The sequence below is a fragment of the Pelophylax lessonae genome, assembly GCF_965119305.1.
Source record: "Pelophylax lessonae genome assembly, chromosome: 13".
NCBI lineage: Eukaryota > Metazoa > Chordata > Amphibia > Anura > Ranidae > Pelophylax > Pelophylax lessonae.
In genome coordinates, this window is record NC_138780.1 from 27,585,115 (window position 1) to 27,608,809 (window position 23,695).

The 23,695-nt window shown below is 42.7% G+C and overlaps 1 protein-coding gene across 2 annotated transcripts in view; it reads left to right on the forward strand.

Annotated features, from left to right (window-relative positions):
• Positions 1–23,695, forward strand: part of ADAMTSL4 (ADAMTS like 4) — a 386,071-nt gene that overhangs the window by 267,307 nt on the left and 95,069 nt on the right. For both annotated transcript variants that reach the window (XM_082242909.1, XM_082242910.1), the window contains exon 6: positions 21,593–21,729. In XM_082242909.1, coding sequence (XP_082099035.1) covers positions 21,593–21,729 — 137 coding nt within the window. The remainder of the gene's footprint in view (positions 1–21,592; positions 21,730–23,695) is intronic.

Below are 23,695 nucleotides of genomic sequence, written 5' to 3' on the forward strand. Positions count from 1 at the left end.
CAGACACCGACAGCCCTGGACAAAAGACGGCCGATCGTTCGGCCGGCGATCGGTACGTGTGTACGGGGCTTTACTCTTCTGCCACTTATATTTTGCATCGTTTAAGGCAGTCAGGAGGTAATGCCCTACAGATGTATCTAGTATGGGAGCAATACATACAAAGTAGGTATGCATCCCTTATGTGTTTTCAAGAGCTCATGTTGCTGGAAAATTCTCGGTAGTGACAGGATCATTGGTGTGACATGGGCCTAAAGTTTGGAGAAAAGGCAGCTATAATAAGCTGACAAACCTTCTAACATTTCCCCACTAATGTTTTTAGTTGTTTCCTGTGTTTCTATTGGATAGATTTCCTTTATTCCTTTTCCTATCTGGCACCAGTGGTCAAGACAGGAAGTCAAAGAAGATCTACCAAAGAGGGAGACAGGCAACTCAGACTGGGAGAGAGAGAGGCAGCACTAGTAGCCAATTAGGAAAATGCAGACAGGAAGTGAGTCGTTTACTCGTTTACTGTCCAATCACAAAGGGGGGGGGGGGCAAAACTGCAGTTGGGAGAAAGTCATGTTACTAAACAGACTGTGCTGTATAGCAGGGCTGTGTAAATCTTAGAAATGGCCAGACCAAAATATAAACCCTTTATTGTATTTCAACTGTTGATTTAGCTGGTTGCCTGCAGTTCATCTTTCATAAAAATAAGAAAAACTTTGAAAAGAACGATCATCAGAGAATTGTGGGTGGTTTTAAAACTTTGTTGTCCCAGAAATGAATTTTGTAACTGTATGCAATACCATTGGTATTTCTGTTCTATATGCTCCAGCTAAAACCTGAAACTTTACAAGAGGCTGTTACAGCATTGCAGGAAATGGACCTCATATGTGCTCATTTACTATGTAAACGGCCAAGTAACATCAGTAAAATGATGTGGGTTTTGGACTGAGATTAGTGGAGTATTGATGAAGGAGTAAAAAAAAGGACTCTAGAAACATTACATTCTTTTACATGATGATTTCTTTAACCCCCTTTGTGACCAGAGGTTATTGATATCTAGATACCCAGGCCAAATTTAGCAGCGTCAGAATGCGTTATAAATTTTGATGATCATGCTATAATTAATTTCGTACCTAAATAATTGTTTATACTTTTATTTTTAGACCCCGTTCACACTGGGGCGACCTGTCAGGTGACCTGGTCGCCTGACAGGTCGCCTGCGATAGAGAAGCTGTGGACCCGTTCTAATAGGAGCGACACAAGTCGCTCCGACTTAGAAAAAGGGTCCGGAGCTTCTTTGGGGCGACCTGGAGCGACCTGCATTGACTTCAATGTTATGAAGTCCGTGCCGGCCGCTCCAAGGTCGCGGTGCGAGCTGTGCACCGCGACCTGTGAGGTCGCCCCGGCAAGTCGGATCGCCCCAGTGTGAACGGGGTCTAAGGCATATAAAGCTTTTGTTTGGCACTCTGTTTTAATAAAAAGAACCACTTACTTTTTTTTATTTTAAATAGACAGATGAGCAAAAAAAAAAAAAGAAGTTTACCTATTTTCCCATTTTAAATCAATTTATAATTTTTTTAATATGGACATCATATGTGACAATTACAGTATTAATTAAATAAATGCTGCCAAGGTTAGACTGCAGGGGCATCTGCAGTGTGATCTGCAGGCTGAAGGTTTATCTTTTATCAAGGAAGCCTCCAGGCTGCATGCAATCATTATGTCAGAGGTGACATAGTGATCACATGATCAGAAGCCACTCTGATTGGTTCTTTATCATCAACATGGACCAGAAATGTCAGTGACAGCTGAGATTAGGAGCCTCCAGCTGCACAAAAGCAAAACACAAGAAAAGGCGCAACTGTTCAGAAGATGACAATAACCCAAACACTGTTCAGGGCATAGGATAACAAAAATGTGTGTGGGAATACACCAAAAACATAGTCCGGTATATCTTAATCCATACATCTAAGGGCGGCCATCCATAGGGACCAGAAGTGGAGTCCCAAAAAGCTGCAGAGCCAAGATTCAAACCATCTATGGGCAGGTTGATTGTACCTAAAGCCTCGTACACATGCACCGATTGTTGGCCGACCGATCGGCCGACTTTTGTCCAGTGTTGTTGTGTTGGTTGAAATGTGCTTTAGACTGCACACAAATTTTTTCGGCCAACAACAACCGACTGCAGAAGTGATGTCACGTGATGGTTTACTTTCCGTGTGTTTTTTCTTCTCTGAGCATGCCCAGTCTTGCTCATCTGAATTTTGTCGGCCGAAATCTGCTGTACTGACTGACGAACAATCGGCCGTTCTGTTGACGGCCAACAAAAATTTTATAGCATGCACACCAGATTTTGTTTTGCCGAAAAGTCGCAGTCGGTTGTCGAAAGCATCATACTAACAAGCCGACAATCGGCCGATCGGACGTTGGCCGAAAATCTACGGCCAACAATCGGTGCGTGTGTACGGGGCTTAAGTCGATTTATCCAGCATGTTGGATTTTTACATGTAATGATTGTCAGCAGCTATAGCTGCTGCCAGTAATCACTGTGTTCTACCTGTAGGATGGCTCCCTGTGCCTCCCCCTCGCCAGGGAATACAATAGCTCCACGGCAGGGATTCCCCCATCAACACTGTGTTGATATAGGAATCAAGCAATTCTCTTTCCTGTGACTTAATGTTACAGAAAAGTACATTGCATCGTCCATGGCCTTTCACCTCAAAGTCTAAAATACCCTTTTTTCTCTTGGAGATGCTGCTTTTCCATCCAGTGCTCTATGCTTACATAACTGAGAACTGGACACGCCATTTATCACACAGACTTGTAGCCTTGAGAAGGGTAGAGGACATGTCTGACCAAATCTGTTAGATTACATAGTGCACTGGGCATGGCAGTTAAACTTTGTAGCCAACTGGACTGCACAGTTATAAACAGCATAGACTCTATAAGTGCCGGTTCCCACTAGGTCGCTCCGACTTAGGGGGCGACCTGTGAAGCCGCGTGCAGCGCGACTTCGGCGCGACTTACACGGACTTCATAAAATGAATGTCTATGCAAGTCGCCTCCAGGTCGCCCCGAAGTAGTACAGGACCCTTTTTCTAAGTCGGAGCGACTCGTGTTGCTCCTATTAGAACGGCTCCTGTACTACACAATGGGAGCGTGACGGACCGCGACTTGTCAGGCTGACAAGTCGCGGTCCAAGTCGGATCAATGTGAATGCGGAGTTACAGGAAAGGGAAGGTAGTGCTATACAAATGGAAGATATTTCTACAATGTCTGTCTAGTTGAATATCTAGTTCTGTGACTATATAATGAATATAATATATATATATAATTGGACATTGAAAAGGTCCTCTTGAAAGTGTGTTGTTGACATATGCTGTTTGAAATCACTTGGGGCGACACCATTCCCCTTCACGTTGTAACGCTCCTGCGTTTTTAGTATAGGCTGGATTTGCAGCTGCAAAATCTCCACTCAGTAGTCATGTAGAGATGTGTTGAATACCAGATCAAACTCTCCAGGACTCATCACCGTGGGCCTGTCAGCTTCAACATACAGATATAAACACACTCAATGAGATGTTCCTGGAGTGATAGGATGTATATGATAGTATGAAGGTGATGTGCTGAAGGGACAGGTGTGAACAGTGACAAGGATGGTAATCACTTGATAGGTTTGTATAGGAGAGTTCAAGATGGTATTTAGGAATGCAGATAGGTTAGTATCGAGTATGCTAACAGGTGGTGAGGACAGCAGATGACAAATACAGGATAGACTAACCCAGTGCAAGGATAGATAGTAGTAGACAGGAGAGCTAGCAATCTATGCAGCAGTGCAGATGATAGATGGTAGTAGGCTCAAGAGCTAGCAATCTATGATAGGATAGTATGGATAGGTAGTAACAGTCCTTAATGTGCATAGGTAGATAGTGCAATAAGGTTATGGAGGGTTCCCCTGCGGGGTACTTATCACTTGTAATGTTAGTAGTTTAGAGAGGTCCAGTAGATAAGCAATGATCCGGTAGCGAGATACAGGGATCAGTAGCGAGGTTCCGGTCTGCTCCAGGTAAAGGGAATAGCTGGAGGTTCCAATCGAGAGACAGGCTTGAAAGCATGTGGATAACAAGGCAGGTTGAACGAACAATGTGAGTGAGACCGCCGGCGGTTGAAATAGCCGCTCTGCGGCGCTCAGCAGTGACATCATCGTTCTTAAAGGTATATGCGTACCACCTGAAGAGAAAGGTGGGACGCATTACAGAGAAAGTGGTGATTAAGGGTACCGGAGGTACCAGAATCTTACATACGTCTGCATTCTCTGTGCTTGTAAATACCATTGTGTTCAACCAGCCCAATATACCCCAACCCAATATATTCCCATTGGGGATTTTTCGACTCACTTCCTATCCTCAAGACTAAACTAGAAGTGAGAAGAAACCTCCCAAGTGAGGGAAAATTTCCCCTTCAACACTTGCCATCTAAGAGGTGTTGCTATTGGGAGGTCTCCTCTCTACTCCTTTGCTGGTGACATCTGTTGATTCTAGGTTCACCAACGTAACAATTGATTGCTGGTTTCATAACCCGATCCTGGTTGCTGTAGGCGTGAACTGACCATTTTTTTGTAATTCTTTATTTAGTACGTCTCGTGAAAAACATCTGTTACAAAATCTAGAAAGGATCAAAGCAGTAATAACAATCAGGTTCAGATTAACATTCTCTGAACAGTTAAATGAGAAGATGTTAACATTTATATATAGTACACAATGAAAGCCATCAGCAAACTCTAAACATTCAGAAAGTAAGTCAATGAGGCGTATAATCGTAACAGGGACCAGAACTTTGTCAGCCATAAGCTACTTATCCGTAGGGTTATTAGGGTGTACTAGCTTGGGAATGGGGAAAAAGAATGGGTAAACGTTTTAATTAAACAGGAAAAGGTATGTAGGAAGAGGAGAGGGTAGATGTGGCCGGGATGTCACTCCATAGTGGTAGGAAAAAAGGGATTGGATATGTCAAAAAATGAGTGACCAAGAGTAAGGTCTCAGGTCATTGCTTGTATGTAGGGATCAGTAGTTGTGAAGTATAGTCAAGGTCCATGTCCCCCAAATTTTTCTTTGGTGTTGCGTAAGGTAGAAGTGAGGTCTTCCATGTATAGGATATCATTTCTCTTGGAGTACCACAGAAATCTGGTTGGCAGATTTGTCTGCTTCCAGAGGAGAATATTGCAGGCTTTTACCTTGTTTGTTCAATAGATGTATAATGAGGGGACCTTTGCACTTAGATACAGGTCTCTCTGTCAGGTGGAGAAGACAAGCAGCAGGATTCCAGCCCAAGTCTACCAAGGACAGCTGTCTGATTGTGGTTGTCACATCTTCTCAAAATGACTGAAGTTTTGGACAAAACCAGAAATGTGTGACATTGGGGTTGATTTACTAAAGGCAAAAAGACTGTGCACTTTACAAAGTGCAGTTGCTCCAGAGCTTAGTAAGTGAGCAGAAGCGCTGCTGGCTTCCATCATCCAATCATGTGCAAGCAAAAAATACTGTTTTTTTTTTTTTATTTTCCTTGCATGTGATTGGATATTTTTTGCTTTACCTTATTTACTAAGCTCTAGAACAACTGCACTTGCAGAGTGCAACTGCACTTTCCAAAGTGCACAGTCTACTTGCCTTTAAAGCGGATCTTTACTGCATCTGAGCACCACAAACCAAAGATGCTATTTTAATAAGTGAATTTAAACCCGCGCTAATTGAGTATAGTGATAAATAAGTGAAAATTATGTAAAATAAAATTACAAATAGATAAATGGATGATTGCAGCTGCTGTTCACCAAGTAAAAACTTAAGTAGTTGATAGTATAAGCAGAAAGAGGCATGATAACGCCCAAGTGGGAGGGCGAAACGCGTCTACGTAATTTCCGGTGCGGCATCTTCTGACGTCAACTTCCGGTTCACTTCCTGGTTTGCCGTGGAATGCACGCAGCCATGGCATTCCCAGAACCTTATGTGATACTCTTTCTGCTTATACTTTCACCTACTTTGTGAGTACATTTCCTTTATTACGCCAATAAAATTATCAAAACGGGCTTCATTATTCTGGGATCTTTATTGTTTTTGGAGCAATCCAGGGCCATTAAAGTGAAGGAATACCATCCAATCTATATTCCACCAAAAGAAGATTTGGCATGTCATAAAGTTCATCTAGCCAGGAATACAGATCAAACGATCCCTTATAATACAAGCGATTTTGACCCCTAACAAGGGTCTACCCTTTGAGTGGGGTTCTTGAAGGGGTTCAAGGCACCTGGCATGAGTGATCATCCTAAGTACTTTAATACTTGCACTGAAGCACCTTTATATTATTTTTTTAATTTTTTGGTCACATATTGCACCTCTGTGCACATGAAATTTGAACTTTCATTTTTTATTGGAGTTTATTTGACATTTATTAATTAATAGCATATTTTATTCATATTTATGGCCATATTTTTCACTTTATACACTGGATATTTGCCCATATTTGATGAACATTACTATATATTTGGTTATTGAAGACATTTATCATTTATTATTTTTGCAAGCGCTGTGCCCTCTTGTTTCATTACAAAGATGCTATTTAATTAAGTGTTATTATTTAAAGCAAACTCCCCCAACCATCCATGTCGTCATGCTTTATTTTGCTGAGAAATCGCTTTGAAAATCACCCCCTAACATTTCTGGCCGTGGCCATCTTGAGTAAGGGAAAAGGATTCATGTAGCAATTACTTCCTGCCCTTAGCTCAAGTATGCATACAGGAGAGTGTGCTTAGCTGAGAAAACCCTCCCCTCCATAAGACTCCTTCGATGTATGACATCATTTGCCTAGGCAGGAAACCAGGAAGTAACTGAACAAATGTAAAAAAAAGTTTAAAACAAGTTTATATGATATACTTTCCTATCTATATACTAATGCTAGAAGCATGAGGATTAAAAATAATCAATGTTGATTAGGAGCGTGAAGTTCCAAATAAAAAAAGAAAGAAATCAACCCCATTGTGTCAGCAGCATTGGCACAATGCCAGCAGGTATCATGGATGTGGCAACTCTGTGTAAAACATTTGGCACTTTGTACCATCTGGATAGTATCTTATATCCCATTTCCTGAATCCGTTTGGCTCTAAACAATTTGTGGGATAGGAGCAGTATCTTATCTCTTTGTTAGAGTGTGAATTTGATCCCCAGTTCTAACTCTAACATTTTTGTATAAAAGTTGGAAAGAACTGACCATTTCATTCCTTGTGATCCTCTGACTGCCGTTGATCAGCATCTGATAATGTGGGACTGTAAGTGCCGGTTCACACTAGGTCGCTCCGACTTAGGGGGCGACCTGTGAAGTCGAGTTGCACGGACTTCATAAAATGAATGTCAATGCAAGTCGCCTCCAGGTCGCCCCGAAGTAGTACAGGACCCTTTTTCTAAGTCGGAGCGACTTGTGTCACTCCTATTAGAACCGGTCCTGTACTACTCAATGACCGCGACGGTGCACGACTTGCCAGGCTGACTAAGTCGCCTGACAAGTCGTACTAGTGTGAACCGGCACTTAGAATATTACCAGACAATGGTGATTTCACATTTAAAGAGGCCATCTCACAAACAGATGTTACCCCTTGTGAATTCCAGCTGCCATTTTTCAAGGGCGGTATGCAAAATGTCAAGAAGTTATCTGGTTGTTACCCATTGTTCTGCCTTATTTCATGCATGAGCAGTAAAGTGACCTGGTCTGTTCTGCCAGTGATAATACATACCAGAAATTTCCCTGGAACGCAATTTTTTTTCTGGATTTGTGATATACTTTTAAATAAAATGTCTGCTTTATCAATTACAGTTCTGTGGAAGAAAGTGTTTTCCATGGCATGTGTATTTTCGATCATTTCCTGCACACAAAATGGAAGATGCATAATATTTACAGCCTTCATTCTGTGTGAGGAATAAACGGGAAAATCTTGTAGCCAGGGCCTTGCGTATGTCTGCATATACTTATATGCTATGGAAACGGAGTATATATCAATATATCGTAAAATGACAAAGCTTATAGTAGTTCTGCAGTTCTACTTTCCTATAGATTGCTTGGCCTTAAATTGGCTGATTATAAATGATCAATTCCTGGCACATGGTGAAGAAGCAAGAAAAGCAAGGAAAAAAACGGAAGTGCATAAACACCATTTCAAGTCATCTGTCTTGCGGCTGCTTGGGGTCATGTGCTTCCCCGATGGTGCTCCTTCACTGGTGAACAAGATGCTGCAGTGTTTTGCCCATAAAGGGAATGGCGCTTTTGAAGCGGGTATTACCGGTAACAATAGAATCACTAGTTTGACATGCTGCTTATATCTTCGAGATGAAGGGTTTCAGACAAAACGGAAAGTAAGGATTAATCCCTCAAGTAGAGATACAAACACAATTTGAGACTCTCTCTTCGCCTCTGATCATTATTATTTTCTGCAATGAAATAGTGAAATTTTGTGGAATAAACACATATTGGCTCAAAGAGTACCTAAATGGTACTTCAGCTTTAGGAAACTGGAAAATGAGTTAACCTTCTAGAGCAGGGGTGGCAAACCTACGTCCCAGGGGCCGTATGCGGCCCTCGAAGTCATTTGGTCCGGCCCCCTGTGCAGCTGAGTCTGTGTCTCTCAGCTGATCTGTCAGAACAGAGCCAATGCTTCCTGTATAGTTCCGGCTCCGTTCTGACAGTCTTAGTGAGTCACAGGCGGAGTGATATCAAATGCACTCCGCCTGTGACCAATACAGAAAACATTGCCTCTTCCTCCAGCGTGCCAGCATTTCCCGCCAGCAGCACACACAGCAGTACCAGCCAGAGCCAGCAGTATTCACAGCAGTACCAGCCAGAGCCAGCAGTACCCACAGCATTACCAGCCAGAGCCAGCAGTGCCCACAGCAGTACCAGCCAGAGTCCGCAGTACCCACAAGAGTACCAGCCAGCAGTACCTACAGCACAGTACCAGACAGCATTACCCACAGCAATACCAGCCAGCAGTACCAGCCTTAGCCAGCAGTACCAGTCAGCAGTACCCACAGCACAGTACCAGCCAGCAGTACCAGCCTGAGCCAGCAGTACCCAAGGCAGTACCTACAGCACAGTACCAACCTGAATCAGCAATACCCACAGCAGTACCAGCCTGAGCCAGCAGTACCAGCCAGCAGTATCAGCATGAGCCAGCAGTACCCACAGCAGTACCAGCCAGCTGTACCAGCCAGCTATACCCACCAGCATTACCCACCAGCAGTTCTTTTCAAAACTTACCACCGCAAAGTCGACTGCGCTCAAGACTGACCGACGCAAACATGGAAAACCAGTTGCGAGTAGCAACATCATCAATACCAGCTAACATCACACACCTCACCAAAGAGAAGCAGTTGCATCCATCACATTAGGGGTGAGTTAAATAAATTTTCGACCAAATAAAACAGGCACATTTTTAAGTTGATCATTTTGTACGGCCCCCGAATGATTTTATAAATACCCAAATGGCCCTTGGCAGAAAAAAGGTTCCCCACCCCTGTTCTAGAGACACTCTGGAAAATGTGACAAAATTTAGGTCCCTAAAACCACTAGTTACCAGATACATTTTCTCCAGTATTAAATTAATTTTAAAATTGTTCTTGTCACCTAAGCCCTTATGAAGGGTTAACAGCTTGGCCCCAAAAATGTGTTGGTTTTTGATCTCTTGGAGCAAAACTCTTCGGCTTTATATTCTGTATAAATTAAGTAATAATAGTAGGAAATTTCCGCGCTAATAATGTGATTGATGTAAGTGATAATAGTAAACTGTGATCAACGTGAAAGCAGCACACAGAAGATTCATAGAAAAAATCCCTGAAACAATAATAATGGAATATGTGTAGCACTAACAGAATATAAGTACTATACTAGATAATTCATAGAATATTCAATCCTTATACAAAAATATATGATGAAAAAAAGTCCATGTGAAAGAAATTTTTGGATATATATATTCAAAAAGTGTCCAACACAATTGTAAAAAACAAAAATATATAGCGCCAAGAATATCCAAAGGAACCACAGGTCTCGGCAGACAAGTCCTGGAACCAAGGGTACATTGAGAAGGGGTAGGAAGCCACACCAGGAAAGAGGGGTCACCAAGTAAGCAAATTAGCAGCTTACCAGAATATGTGGGTCACCCAAATGAATGGATAGACCAATACAGGCTTGATGTAATACTAGGAAAATTCACCAGATGTCTCTCCTCCAATATTAAACGGCAGGTACTCAGCAATCAAGCAGCAAATGATGGCATATAAAAAAAGGGTAACAGGAACATAGTGTAATTCCGTATAGAACAATATTCCAAAAGTGTCCACCACAAGTGTAAAACACACAGATGTAAAAGTGCCAAGGAAATCCGAAGAAACCACAGGTCTCGACAGGTAAGTCCCTGAACCAAGAGTAAGATGAGAAGGAGTATAAATTAAATCGCTTCTCGGCCTTTTGGCTAAGATCAAGTGTAGTATCTGTTCTTATCAGTGTTGGAATGGAACCTGAAGGTTAGTATCAGTGGTGGCCGAAGTTAACCGGGGCGCTCTGGGCGTAACTGGAGGACCGGAGTAGGCCAAACCAGAGAAAGCCGGATGGTTCCAATGCCTTCCTGATTTGAATGGGTCCGCCCCTACCAGTTTGAAGGGAGCGAGAAAACTGGATCTGTGGCCAGTTAGTACTGCTCCTGGATGTGATTGGTAAGGAATGGCGGATGGCGGTGGGAGGGCCTTTCCTCCTGGGTTGAATCTGGCCTTGCAAAAGGCTTGTCCCCAGTTGAAGGCAGGCTCACCCTAAGCTGTCTAAAGTTCTGATGCCTCCTGGTAGGTTAGGGCTACACTTGGTCTGGCCTTAGGGCCGGGGTAGAAAAAGCCCGTAGTGTATGTGCCCCTGGGGTGGCAGTCCAGGGGTGCCTTAATTCTCACTGGTGAGGGGCAGCTCGCCTTGAGTTTTTCGGCACCATGGTCACTGCACCTACGCACACTTTTTTAAGCACCTGCCTCTTGGGCAAGGCCTTTTGGCTTCGACCAGAGGAATTTTTATTCCGGCCTGAAGGCCTGCCCTTGTATTTTCACAAGGGCACTAATTCACCTCTCCACTTCCCCTCCCCCACCTTTTTGTTTGTGTGTGCTTTTTCTTTGTAGTTTGTCACTTTCTATCACCTTTTTTTCACTTGCACGACTTGTAGGGTGTGGGTCCTCGGGCCCTGCCTTGAGTCTTGGGAGGGGGTGGATATGGCCTTTTGGCTTAGTCCGCCCTCTCTCATGGGGTCTCCCTTCGGGGGAGCCCTACTTAGTACTCGGTGGGGGCTGTTTCGGCAGTCCCCCTGAAGAACGGGGTCAGTCTGGTTTCGGCCAGACAGACCATGAGTACCTTAAATCCCTGTCAGGAGTCTTGGGCCCCGGGGGATCGAGGTTCGGGTCCTACCTCTTCGGAGGGAAGACCATTTGTGTTCGCACACCCTGTGCACTTTTTGTGTTCCTCACGTTTGTGTGTGTGCACTTTTTTATGCACCGGGTGAAGTCTTTTGAGTGTGTTTCACACGCTACGGGCTTTAAAAAAAAAAAAGGAGTATAAATGAAGTGCAGAATTAGAAGAACACCAGAGAGATGAATGGGGAAAGAAAAAATGAAAAAAAATATAGAATAACTCCTTACATAGTTACATAGAAGTTGAGGTTGAAAAAAGACGACAGTCCATCCAGTTCAACCTGTGTAGGTGTGTGTGTGGACGTATTCATTTCCTATACCCCTGAATGTTTTGATCCTGGAGATGTATGTCCAAGAGTCTTTTAAAAGTAGCCATAATACCCGCAGTTACCACCATTTGTGGTAATGAGTTCCACAATCTTATTGCCCTTACTGCAAAAAAACCCTTGCGCAGCCTAAGGTTAAATCGCTTCTCCTTTAATCGCATTATGTGGCCTCGTGTCCTCATACACTCCCTGTGACTGAATAGTTTTTTTTCTATGCTGAGATCACCGTTGAGGTATTTGTAAATCGCTATCATGTCCCCTCTCAGGCGTCTCTTCTCTAGGGAGAATAAATCGAGCGCTTGTAAGCGCTCCTCATAATTTAGATCCTCCAATACCCTATCTAGCTTAGTTGCCCTTCTTTGGACTCTTTCCAGTTCCAGCACATCCTTTCTGAGGATTGGTGACCAGAACTGGACAGAGTACTCCAGATGTGGTCGGACCAGAGTTTTATAAAGTGGTAGGATTATAGTTTTATCTCTAATATAACTTAATTAACTAAGTGTAATAAGGAGAATCTGAATCTTTAACATAGTTACATAGTTAGTCTGTCTGAAAAAAGACACAAGTCCATCTAGTTCAACCAATAAACATAAACACCTTCCTAGTCTTCAGTGTGAACAACATTCCACGTACACCAGGGATCCTCAAACTATGGCCCTCCAGCTGTTGCAGAACTACACATCCCATGAGTCATTGTAAAACTCTGACATTCAAAGACATGACTAGGCATGATGGGAATTGTCGTTTCTGAAGGGCCATAGTTTGAAGACCCTTGATGTACACCATCACCAGAGGAAGGAAGACTCAAATCTGCTTACCAGATTCATATGACTCTCAAGGTTATAGGAGTCAAATAGTGCTTTTGTAATTGCATAAAGGTCCGGTCTCCAGATATCTTTCTCAGCAAAAGGTGGTCCTCCCTCCAGAGGAATAAATCAGCGGTCTCACCTCTCAGTCAATGATCCATGCATGCAGGAAGTACCAATAAAGAGAGGATCACAAGCTCCACATGGTGTGAAAACTGATTGACTTTTATTAAAAAGCAATTAAAAGAAATAAACAGCGCTGTGTAAAAATACCCGATCATATGGAAGCTCTGCACTTCTGGTTTACTTCCAGTAAAGTGTGATTGCATCACAACGGGTTTCTTCCCCACGCATTTCACAACAAATGACGTCTTCAGGGGCACAGGAATTTATATTCTGTAGTTTGGCACTTTGATATACCCCTCGACCCCTAGATTCCTGCTCAGGCTAGCCATACACATTAAAGATTTCTCCCCGTGGAATGAATAAAGGGATCATTACATTTCCCCAGGCACAATAAAAAGCATGGGTGCTGTTCACCATTGTATTCTCGCAGTCACTGCTCCTACAACTGTCAGTATACCCAAACAGTGAATGAATCTGGTGGCTGCAGTCAATGTTCAGCCAAGAACAGTTGGGTCATTCCCAGTTCCTTGGATTTCAAATTAAAGGTTTTTGCACCAGGTGGTGCCGATATACCAGCTTCTTGAATTTTGAGGGTTGTAGGGCCACCTTTAGATGCCCAAGCAGGTCCTTCCAAATTTAAGAGCAGCCTACTTGGAATATTTGTATTCCTTCACTGAAAGACTTTGACTTTACAAGCCGTACTTACACCCCTCATCCAATCTTCTCCACCCTTGAATTGAAGGCTTTCCTTTTGAAAAAAAATAACTCTTTTTGAGCAGCCATAATGTTTCAATTCACCAATGTGTCCTGAGCTAATTATTCACTCAATAAAATGACTAGAACAAAGAAGTCGAGAGACTTTAGCTAATTCTGCCTTAACTGTTTTTTAAAATAACACTCAATCTAGACACAACCACAGAAGTTCAAAAGTTGACATATAAAGGCTATCATTTATTATCCAAGACCAAAAGTGTCATATTTATGTAAACTCCATCTCCTCCACACCTCTCTGTATATTAGACAACGTGCACACAAGCACGGTTTTGTTCATCGTGGTTGCATCAGCTGTTCCTTATCCTCACGCTGAAGTTAGCCTGTTGTCAGGCCAGATACAAAATACTGTAAAACACAGAATGACCTTGTTGGGATTGCTATCTGGCCCAGGCTACAAGCCATCACAGCCAGATGTCTCCCAGCTGTGCACGTTACGCCGCTTGCCAGGCAGCCAATGGAGACCTTTTTTTCTGGTTTCAATCTTGAGCTTTTGTGGAACTTATCTTCACAAGCCAGGGAGGTCTCACATTGCAAAGCACAGCTCCCTTCTCCAGGAGGCTGATCCTCAAATATTTATTAACAACGTTATTTCTCGAAGAAGACAAGACAAGGCCAAACTGGATTAAGGAGAAAAGAAAAAGCCATGTGTTATTGAAGTCACCTCAAACGGCTCTTAAAGTAGATGTAAACCTAATCGCTTAAATCTCATATAAGCTTTAATGCAATTTCCAAAGTGCTTTTCAATAAAATAAACAAATGAATGCGGGTTTGTAATCACTAATATATTGTTAAATGTGTTTTTTTAGTGCAGTTATTGTAAGTGCCTGAATGTTACTTAAGCCCCGTACACACGATAAGAAATTCGGCCGGGAAATTTCGTCCGACGACCGATGTGCTGATTTTCGGCTTGTTAGTATGGTGCTTTCGACAGCCGACTCCGACTTTTCGGCTGACAAAATCCTGGTGTGCAGGGATTAAAATTGTTGTCCTCCGTCAAAACACGTTCCGATTTTTGTCTCATTAGTACAGATTTCGATGGGGAAAAAATCTTATGAGCATGCTCAGAGATGAAAGAACACATAGAAAGCAACCCAACACATGACATCCCTCCTGAAGTAGAATTCTGTCATACGGGAAAATTCGTGTGCACTCTAGAGCACATTCCAACCAACAGACACCACTCTGGACAAAAGACGGACGACCGGTCGGCGGAAATTCGTTGCGTGTGTACGAGGCTTTAGTATCAGCCTCTTGCAGTCTACTGTATAGCAGAGCTTAGAGAAGGGGGCAGAGGAGAAGCACAAGGAGCCAATAAGGTGTGTTGCATTGCATGGAACATACTGATAGGAGGAGAGAGCAAAAGTGACAGAGAGAGGATCTTGCAGCAAGGAGCACCAGATCAAATGATAGTATAATCCTAATTAATTTAGTGGTTTACAATAAAAAAAAACATGTTTTTCAGGGCCAGAATATACTCCCACCTTCATCAGGGCTTCAGTTAAAATAAGTTTGAATGTACTCCAAATAGGGCTTTCCTGCGTTCATCTATGTAGAGAAGCTAATTGCTAGAGTGAATTAAAGTGTTAGTAGCCTGCAGCAATGTGGACTCCTTCATTATTTGGTCAGGCGTTCCTTCAATTGGTGCATGTTTTTTTTCTGGTAACCTGCTGGGTACCCACTGGAGTGGCCATTCTGAAGCAGGTTTCTATAGACCCTAGGGTTTCTTCAGAAGTTGCTAGAGGTTCCTTGAGCTCTGGTTGATTGACCTCCCATTTGATTGTGCCTGCATAGTTCTGGGGCCAACGCCACTAGTCTAGTCTCCTGCAGGGCAACAAAGATTTTTAGAGCTGTGTGTATTGGTGGCCTTCTGACCACCGCTGTATAATTTCCACTGTCCACTAAAGTAAAGGACGTTTTTCTCACTGTTCTCAATGCATTGGTTTTAGCAGTAGTTCCTCAAGATCTAAAAATTATTTCAAGGGTTCCTGTAAGGTAGACATTTTGGGAAAGGCTCCACTTGAGTGTAGTCCTTTCTGTTGTGAGCAGCCTGATTGATTGCTTTGGTCATTTTCATTTCTCTCAGATTTAAGCCCCGGAAGATTTTACCCCCTTCTTGACCAGGGCCTATTTTGCGATTCGGCACTGCGTTACTTTAACGGACAATTGCGCGGACGTGCGACGCTGCACCTAAACGAATTTGACGTCCTTTTTTTCCCACAAACAGAGCTTTCTTTTGCTGGCATTTGATCACCTGTGCGATTTTTTGATCATGTGCTATAAACACAAAAAGAGCGTCAATTTTGTAAAAATAACAATATTTTTCAAATTTTTTTATATGAAATTCCCCAAAAAAATGTAAAAATCAACATTTTTTAACATTTTAGGCCAATTTGTTTTATGCTACATATGTTTGGTAAAAAAAAATTAATTTGGTTTGCGCAAAAGTTATTGCGTTTACTAACTAAGAGAAAGATTTTTGTAATTTTTGTTGTTTTTTTTTCAACGAATAATGGCGGCGTTCTGCGATAATTTTTTTTGCGACATTGCGGCGGACAGATCGGACCCTTGACTGACATTTTTGACACTTTTGGGGTTACCAGTGACATTACTGCAGTAATCAGTGCTATACATATGCGCTGTTACTGTAAAAATGACACTGGCAGGGAAGGGGTTAACTTTATTTGAGAAGGAGGGGTTAAGTGTGTCCCTAGGGGCATGTTTCTTACTGTGATTGGATGTGGCTACTGGTGTAAGAACAGAGATCAACGGTCCTACATAGCAGAACCGTATGATCTCCATTCTTACACAGGGGATAATGACAGGCGGGTGTGTTTACATTAGCCACCTGCCTTTCTCCCGCTGTAACGGACAATCGCGAGTGCCCGGTGGCGCGGGGGGGTCCGTGAGCGAGCAGGAGCGGGAGCGCGCCTCCGGCGGCACGCGCTCGCTCCCTAGAGCCTCACAGGCCAGCGACGTAGACCTACGTCGCTTTGCCTGTGAGGGGCTGACTGCCGACGTAAATCGGCGCTAGGCAGTCGGCAAGTGGTTAATAATATCCATCATTAGTAACTTTTTTTTACATGACAATAAGAGAAAACAAATCTAATGCAGTGCTACGTTCACTTTAACATGATCCCAGTCAAAGGCAACAAATCTCTGTTAATATTCCATGGAGTGTTTCTGTGTTGATTTTAAAACCCCACCTAAGATAGACAAAGGTCAAGAATTGTAATCCCAGCCCAGCAGATGTTCGCAAGATTCTTTAAGGGTTTGTTGTTTTATTATAAAATAGGAAATCCTAGATTTATGTAACATTTGAAGGAAAGCATAGACCGCAAAGACTACCAAAGAGACCCTGTCACCAGTTACTTATTTAATAATACCTTACTTGACATGAGAATAACTAAGGCTCAGCGGTTTCCAACATCGTAGTAATGGGAGTCATTTTTATATGATAGGATGCAATTTAGGCATTGAGGCTTACACAGAATATTGTTCTTCCTCGAACCTTTAACTTAAGCTTTTGCCAGTTAAATTCCCAAAAGACTAAAGAAACAATGTCACACTGGATAGAATATACAAAATCGAATTAGGTTTATAGCCATGGAATTCTGGTTTCATCAAACAGCTGTTTTGGCAGGTAGTTGCATCCAGGTGCACTTCCTCGAATAAAGGATTGCATATTGGACGTTACTGACTTTTACTATGGCAACCTGGACCTCACAGTCTCCATTAAGTGGATTGCAGTTCTTTTTTTATAATCCACAGTATATTAACCACTTAAGCCCCGGAGGATTTGGCTGCTAAACGACCAGGGGGTATTTTGCGATTCGGCACTGCGTGACTTTAACGGACAATTGCGCGGTCGTGCGACGCTGTACCTAAACGAATTTGGCGTCCTTTTTTTCCCACAAACAGAGCTTTCTTTTGGTGGTATTTGATCACCTGTGCGATTTTTTGATCACGCGCTATAAACAAAAAAAGAGCGTCAATTTTGCAAAAATAACAATATTTTTCACATTTTTTTATATGAAATTCCCCCCAAAAAAATGTAAAAATCAAAATTTTTTAACATTTTCGGCCAATTTGTTTTATGCTACCTATGTTTGGTAAAAAAAATCGCAAAAAGCGTATTTTTATTGGTTTGCGCAAAAGTTATCGCGTTTACTAACAAAGGGAAAGATTTCTGTCATTTTTGTTGTTTTTTTTTTAACGCGTAATGGCGGCGATCTGCGATTTTTTTGCGGTACTGCGACATTGCGGCGGACAGATCGGACCCTTGACTGACATTTTTGACACTTTTGGGGTTACCAGTGACATTTCTACAGTAATCAGTGCTATACATATGCACTGTTACTGTAAAAATACACTGGTAGTGAAGGGGTTAACTTTATTTGGGAGGGAGGGGCTGTGTGTGTCCCTAGGGGCGTGCTTTCTACTGTGGCCTATATTGGCTGTGGCTTGAGCTGTAAGGACACTGATCAACGGATCTACATACTAGATCCGTGTGATCAGTGTCTTTACACCGAGGAGAATGACAGGCAGCTTGTTTACACAAGCTGCCTGACTTTCTCCCTCTCCCCCGCCAATCGCAGAGTGGCCGGCGGACATCGGGTCCGCCGGTCACACGCGCGAGGGGGTCCGTGACCGCGCGGGAGCGTGCCGCCGGCGGCGCGCGCTCGCTCCCCAGACCCTCCCAGGCTAGTGACGTACCGCTACGTCACTCTGCCTGTGAGGGGCTGACCGCCGCAGTATATAGTCGTGCGGCGGTCGGCAAGCGGGTAAGGATTGCATTTACATTTTTTCTGTGCTTGAATTTTATTTTTGTAGGGTTTTTGAAACCCTAAAATCTACACCATGGATCTAATGCAGACTTTCTCAGCCAGGCATCATATTTCTACATATTTTAAATGAGTTGATATTTTATGAATTGTTTCAACTTAGAAGTAAACGTAACCCAATATGAATTGAATAAAAGATTATATATGGTTTTATGTCTGTGTTGTAGTCCTAAAGAAGGGAGAGCCCCTGAAACTTGTTGGCTGTTTTTTGTTATCTCCTTAAACGCTCTTTGAACTCTCGGGCATCTGTTTGACACTCTCATTGGACTTTGTGTGTGTAAATATCCAAATCTCCCCCCCCCCCCTGCTTTTGGGACGCTCCATTTTGATTGAGAGCAGCTTTACCATTGCCACTGTGCTGTTTCCAATTGACCTTGTGTTTATTTTAACCCGGAGCCTCGTTTTACTTGTTTCAGCTGCTGTCTTGTATTTGTAGGCACCGATCAGCAACATTGGGAATCCTCAACTATTGCACAAGCTTTTTGATCTGCAAATAATACAATAGTGTAAATAGTGATTGGTGCGCTAAACAAGAAAAAGTAACTGTAATGCTCAACTATATTGTTGACATACACAGTGACTCTTCATAAGTGAAGTATATATGAATAATAACAATTCATAAATGGTTCCAAAATAACAACAAAATTATCTTAAGGTGATTCAAAACAAATTATAGTCCATCAAGTGATAACAAAATGGTGTTCTGAAGTGATGGTGCTTGAGGTATTATTCCAAAAAAAAGTGCATTCCGCGTGAGTTAAGATCCCAACACCAGCTGCTAATCCTGCTTACCAGATATATGTATCTCTTAGGCAATATGACACCGCAAAAGGCATGCAGATCCACCCTGGTGTAACCACACAAATGAGCCTCTTACCAGATATGACAATATATATGCTCATTCGATGTCTCCTCTAGTTCAATCAGGAAGTGGTGTTGGTTATCTGCTTGGCTATACCCAGATCACCGGAATATGTACTCCTCTTGTTATAAACTCCTCTTGTTGACTCCTGGGTTGTCACCTGAGGTCCCCTGGTGTAACGCTCCTGCGTTTTTATTGTAAGCTGGATTTGCAGCTGCAGAATCTCCACTCAGTAGTCATGTAGAGATGTGTTGGAATACCAGATCCAACTCTCCAGACTCATCACTGTGGGCCTGTCTGCTTCAGCATACAGATATACACACACTCAATAAGATGTTCCTGGAGTGATAGGATGTATATGATAGTATGGTAGTGATGTGCTGAAGGGACAGGTGTGAGCAGTGACAGTAATGGTAAGCACTTGATAGTAATGTTCAGGAGAGTAGTAGATGGTAATAGGTAGAATGCAGATAGGTTAGTAATCATGTATGGTAACAGGTGGTAAGGACAGCAGATGACATAGACAGGATAGACTAACCCAGTGCAAGGATAGATGGTAGTAGACTCAAGAGCTAGCAATCTATGTAACAGTGCAGATGGTAGAATTAGTATGCATAGATAGTAACAGTCCTTAATGTGCAGAAGATGATAGTGTAAGTTAGTTATGGAGGATTCCCCTGTGGGGTACTTATCACTAGTAAGGTTTAGTAAGTAGAGTGGTCCAGTAGTGAGGGAGTGATCCGGTAGCGAGATACGGGATCAGTTGCGAGGTTCCGGTCTGTTCCAGGTAAAGGCAAATAGCTGGAGGTTACGACAGCAAGACAAGGCTTGTGAGCATGTAGACACACATTGAACGAACAACGTGAGAGAGAATGCTGGCGATTGAAATAGCCGCTCAGCGGCGCTCAGCGATGACGTCATCCGTCTTAAAGGTGTATGCGTTCCACCTAACTAAAAAGGTGGGACGCAATGGTTGAAAAGGAAAATGGTAAATAAGGGTACCAAAGGTACCAGAATCTTACACCTGTGCTGTTCCTGCACTCAGCAGACATACCAGTCCTCCTCCATCAAGAAAGTGCAGGGCTGATGCTGATCTCATTCTCTCCGCACCCCTCGGTGTGGGTGTGGAGAGAATGAGATCAGCATCAGCCCTGCACTTTCTTGATGGAGGAGGACTGGTATGTCTGCTGAGTGCAGGAACAGCACAGGGGACCTCAGGTGACAACCCAGGAGTCAACAAGAGGAGTTTATAACAAGAGGAGTACATATTCCGGTGATCTGGGTATAGCCAAGCAGATAACCAACACCACTTCCTGATTGAACTAGAGGAGACATCCAATGAGCATATATATTGTCATATCTGGTAAGAGGCTAATTTGCGTTGTTACACCAGGGTGGATCTGAATGCCTTTTGCGGTGTCATATTGCCTAAGAGTTACATATATCTGGTAAGCAGGATTAGCAGCTGGTGTTGGGATCTCAACTCACGCGGAATTCACTTTTTTTTGGAATAATACCTCAAGCACCGTCACTTCAGAACACCATTTTGTTATCACTTGATGGACTCTTAATTTGTTTTGAATCACCTTAAGATAATTTTATTGTTATTTTGGAACCATTTATGAATTGTTATTATTCATATATACTTCGCTTATGAAGAGTCACTGTGTATGTCAACAATATAGTTGAGCATTACAGTTACTTTTTCTTGTTTAGCGCACCAATCACTATTTACATATTTTCACTAGGCACAGTTTCTTGGTTGCAGCTTTACTAAATCTACATATTATCAGCGCACTTTCATTTAATTTCAAATAATACAGTAGTGCTGAGCCCATGACTAACTGGCTAATGACTATAGGAATCACTGATGCTTCTCTGATCATGGATGCACAAATCTTCAGTCGCTGTAGATCATTGTCCCTGCTGATCTTGGGCATAGCCACTGGTTGGGGTTGTGCACTCAGTTTTTATTTAAAACTTTGTCTGTTGTAACATGGCAGATGTTCCCGATAGTCTCTTGTATCATGGCAGAGTTCTGTGGGAATTTCTTGTGACACAGTACAGGACTCTGGCATTCTCTTGCAACATGGCAAATGTTTTGGACAGTCGTTGTAATGTGGCAATGGTCTCTGACAGTGGATAAAACTAGTTGCAGGTGCAAACTCTTATGGTCAGGTGACAGGGTTGGGTCAGGCGTTAGTCTAGAGAAACAAACCTCACAGTTCCTAACAGGCCGATCTTACTCTATAAAGCAGTCATATGTACAAAATATTTGGACAACCCTGGTTTATAGAGAACTATCAGGCACCCTAAAAAAAGTATTTTTTGCTGACTCATAGACCAATGTTAGAGCGTCACTTTAATTGTTATATTATGTTCTTCTCGTTTGCAGTACATGGAAATCAGAGATGTGCTTTGAACTGTCGTCCCATTGGTTACCGTTTCTACGTCCGCCACACAGAGAAGGTTCAAGATGGCACACCATGTGAGCCTGGTTCCTTAGATGTCTGCGTTGATGGCCAGTGTCTGGTAAGCTTCCGCTGTACAAACCTTTAGTGTGAAACATCAAGGAGGAATTTACTACGGCTAGATTCATAGCCGGTCTTTATTTTTCATGAGTATGTGTCAAACATGTCTCCTGAAATCAGAAGAAGGTTGACTGACTGTCTCGGTATGAACCTGCCGATTTCTGACCAAAGTTTGTCTAGTAAATATTTGAGGTTACAAGTGTTGATTTTATCAGACAACATCAAGCCTTTGCATTTATGTGTCATTACGGGTTTCTCTTGACCATTGTTTGCTTGATCCTAACTGACTTTTCAAGGCAAACTTGCTGTTCAAAATTGCCGGAAAACATTTGGAAGAACAATATTCCTTGAAAACGAATCATAGCTTGCACAGGGAATTCAAGAGTGCCCTAGTAAAATAATAGAGCATTAGGGCAGGTAAAATATGTACCAATTATTATTATTCCCCAAACATTTAAGCTACAAAGACTTTTACCAGGACAAAAAAATGTGCTATTCCAACAATGCTAGAGATGATATCAAATCGAGCATATGAGCACCCCATTGCAATACGTAAAACATCTGAATCTGTCACTGCAAACCATTGATTTGTTCCTTGATTTTTCTATTGAATTAACCTGAAAATCATGAATGGTGTAAAATGTCTCCTTTATGTCCAACATCCCTGAACTGCACAGTACAGGAAGCTGGAAAGACAGAAGAGACCCCCTGGCAGTAGTTATCTCTCCTCCTAAGCCTAGTCAGTTGCACATAGGTGATATGAGGATGACTAACCTTACTCACTGTCTGCTGCTTTCTCTGCTGTGGTCAGCACTGGAAGCTCAATAGGATAATTAAAATGTGAAGAAAATGCTTCATAAATCCAGACTCATGTGTTTTGTTTTATAATACTATAGAAACACATGTGGATTTATCTGGCAGGGCAGTGCAGAGAGCAATAGTGATTTGCAAAGCTTGGTGTTTTCACTGTGGGGGCTCCATAGGGGTAGTAGCACTCCAGGAGGAGAAAAGAGAAATAAAGGCTTGTATTGGTCTAGGGCGGTCTTCTCCAAACTGTTGCCCGTTGCCGGAAGCGGCCCTTTGCTTGCTTTTACCCAGCCCTTGGTTTGCTATTTTAATAGCTAACACCAATGAAGGACACAATTCCTCCCAATGACACCCATGATGGGGCACAATTCTTACCAATGACATAAACAATGGGGGACAGTTCCTCCCAATGACACCAACAATGGGGCACAGTTCCTCCCAATGACACCAATGATGGGGCACAATTCCTCCCAATGACACCCATGATGGGGCACAATTCCTACCAATGACATCAACGATGGGGGACAGTTCCTCCCAATGACACCAACGATGGGGCACAGTTCCTCCCAATAACACCAATGATGGGGCACAATTCCTTCCAATGACACCAATGATGGGGGATTGTTTACTACCACTGATGCTGGAAGATTTTGTACTTCTGATGGCCACAGTCTGGCTCCCCTAAAGTCTGAAGGACAGTAAACTGCCCCTTTATTAAAGTTTAGAGACCCCTGGTCTAGGGGGAACAGAAGAAGCACTATGACTTATCTTATCGCTATCTCCCCCAGCAGCTGGCGCCCTTCTCTGCTCTCCAATGTGCTCCCAGTTTTGGGCCCCTTGGCTTCCTTACAATGCAGGACTGATGGTCCTGCATTCTATGTGATGATGCCCGAGTGTCTGTGACTGATGGAGCAGGAAAGGGAAGTGGCTACAAGGAACAAGTCATGAAGCTGGGAGGAACCCTGTGATAGAAAGGAATACGGTGACTATAACTTCTTTTCCCATTCCCCATGGAAAAAATTAGCATGTCACTCTTGCAGTGCTGGGGGAACCCTACTGATAGGATCGATATTTATTTTTTAGCAGAGTTCAGCCTTAAGATTCATTTGTTTTGAGAGGAAATGGTAGCATTGATTACTTTTGAAAACTCTAGTTGCTTG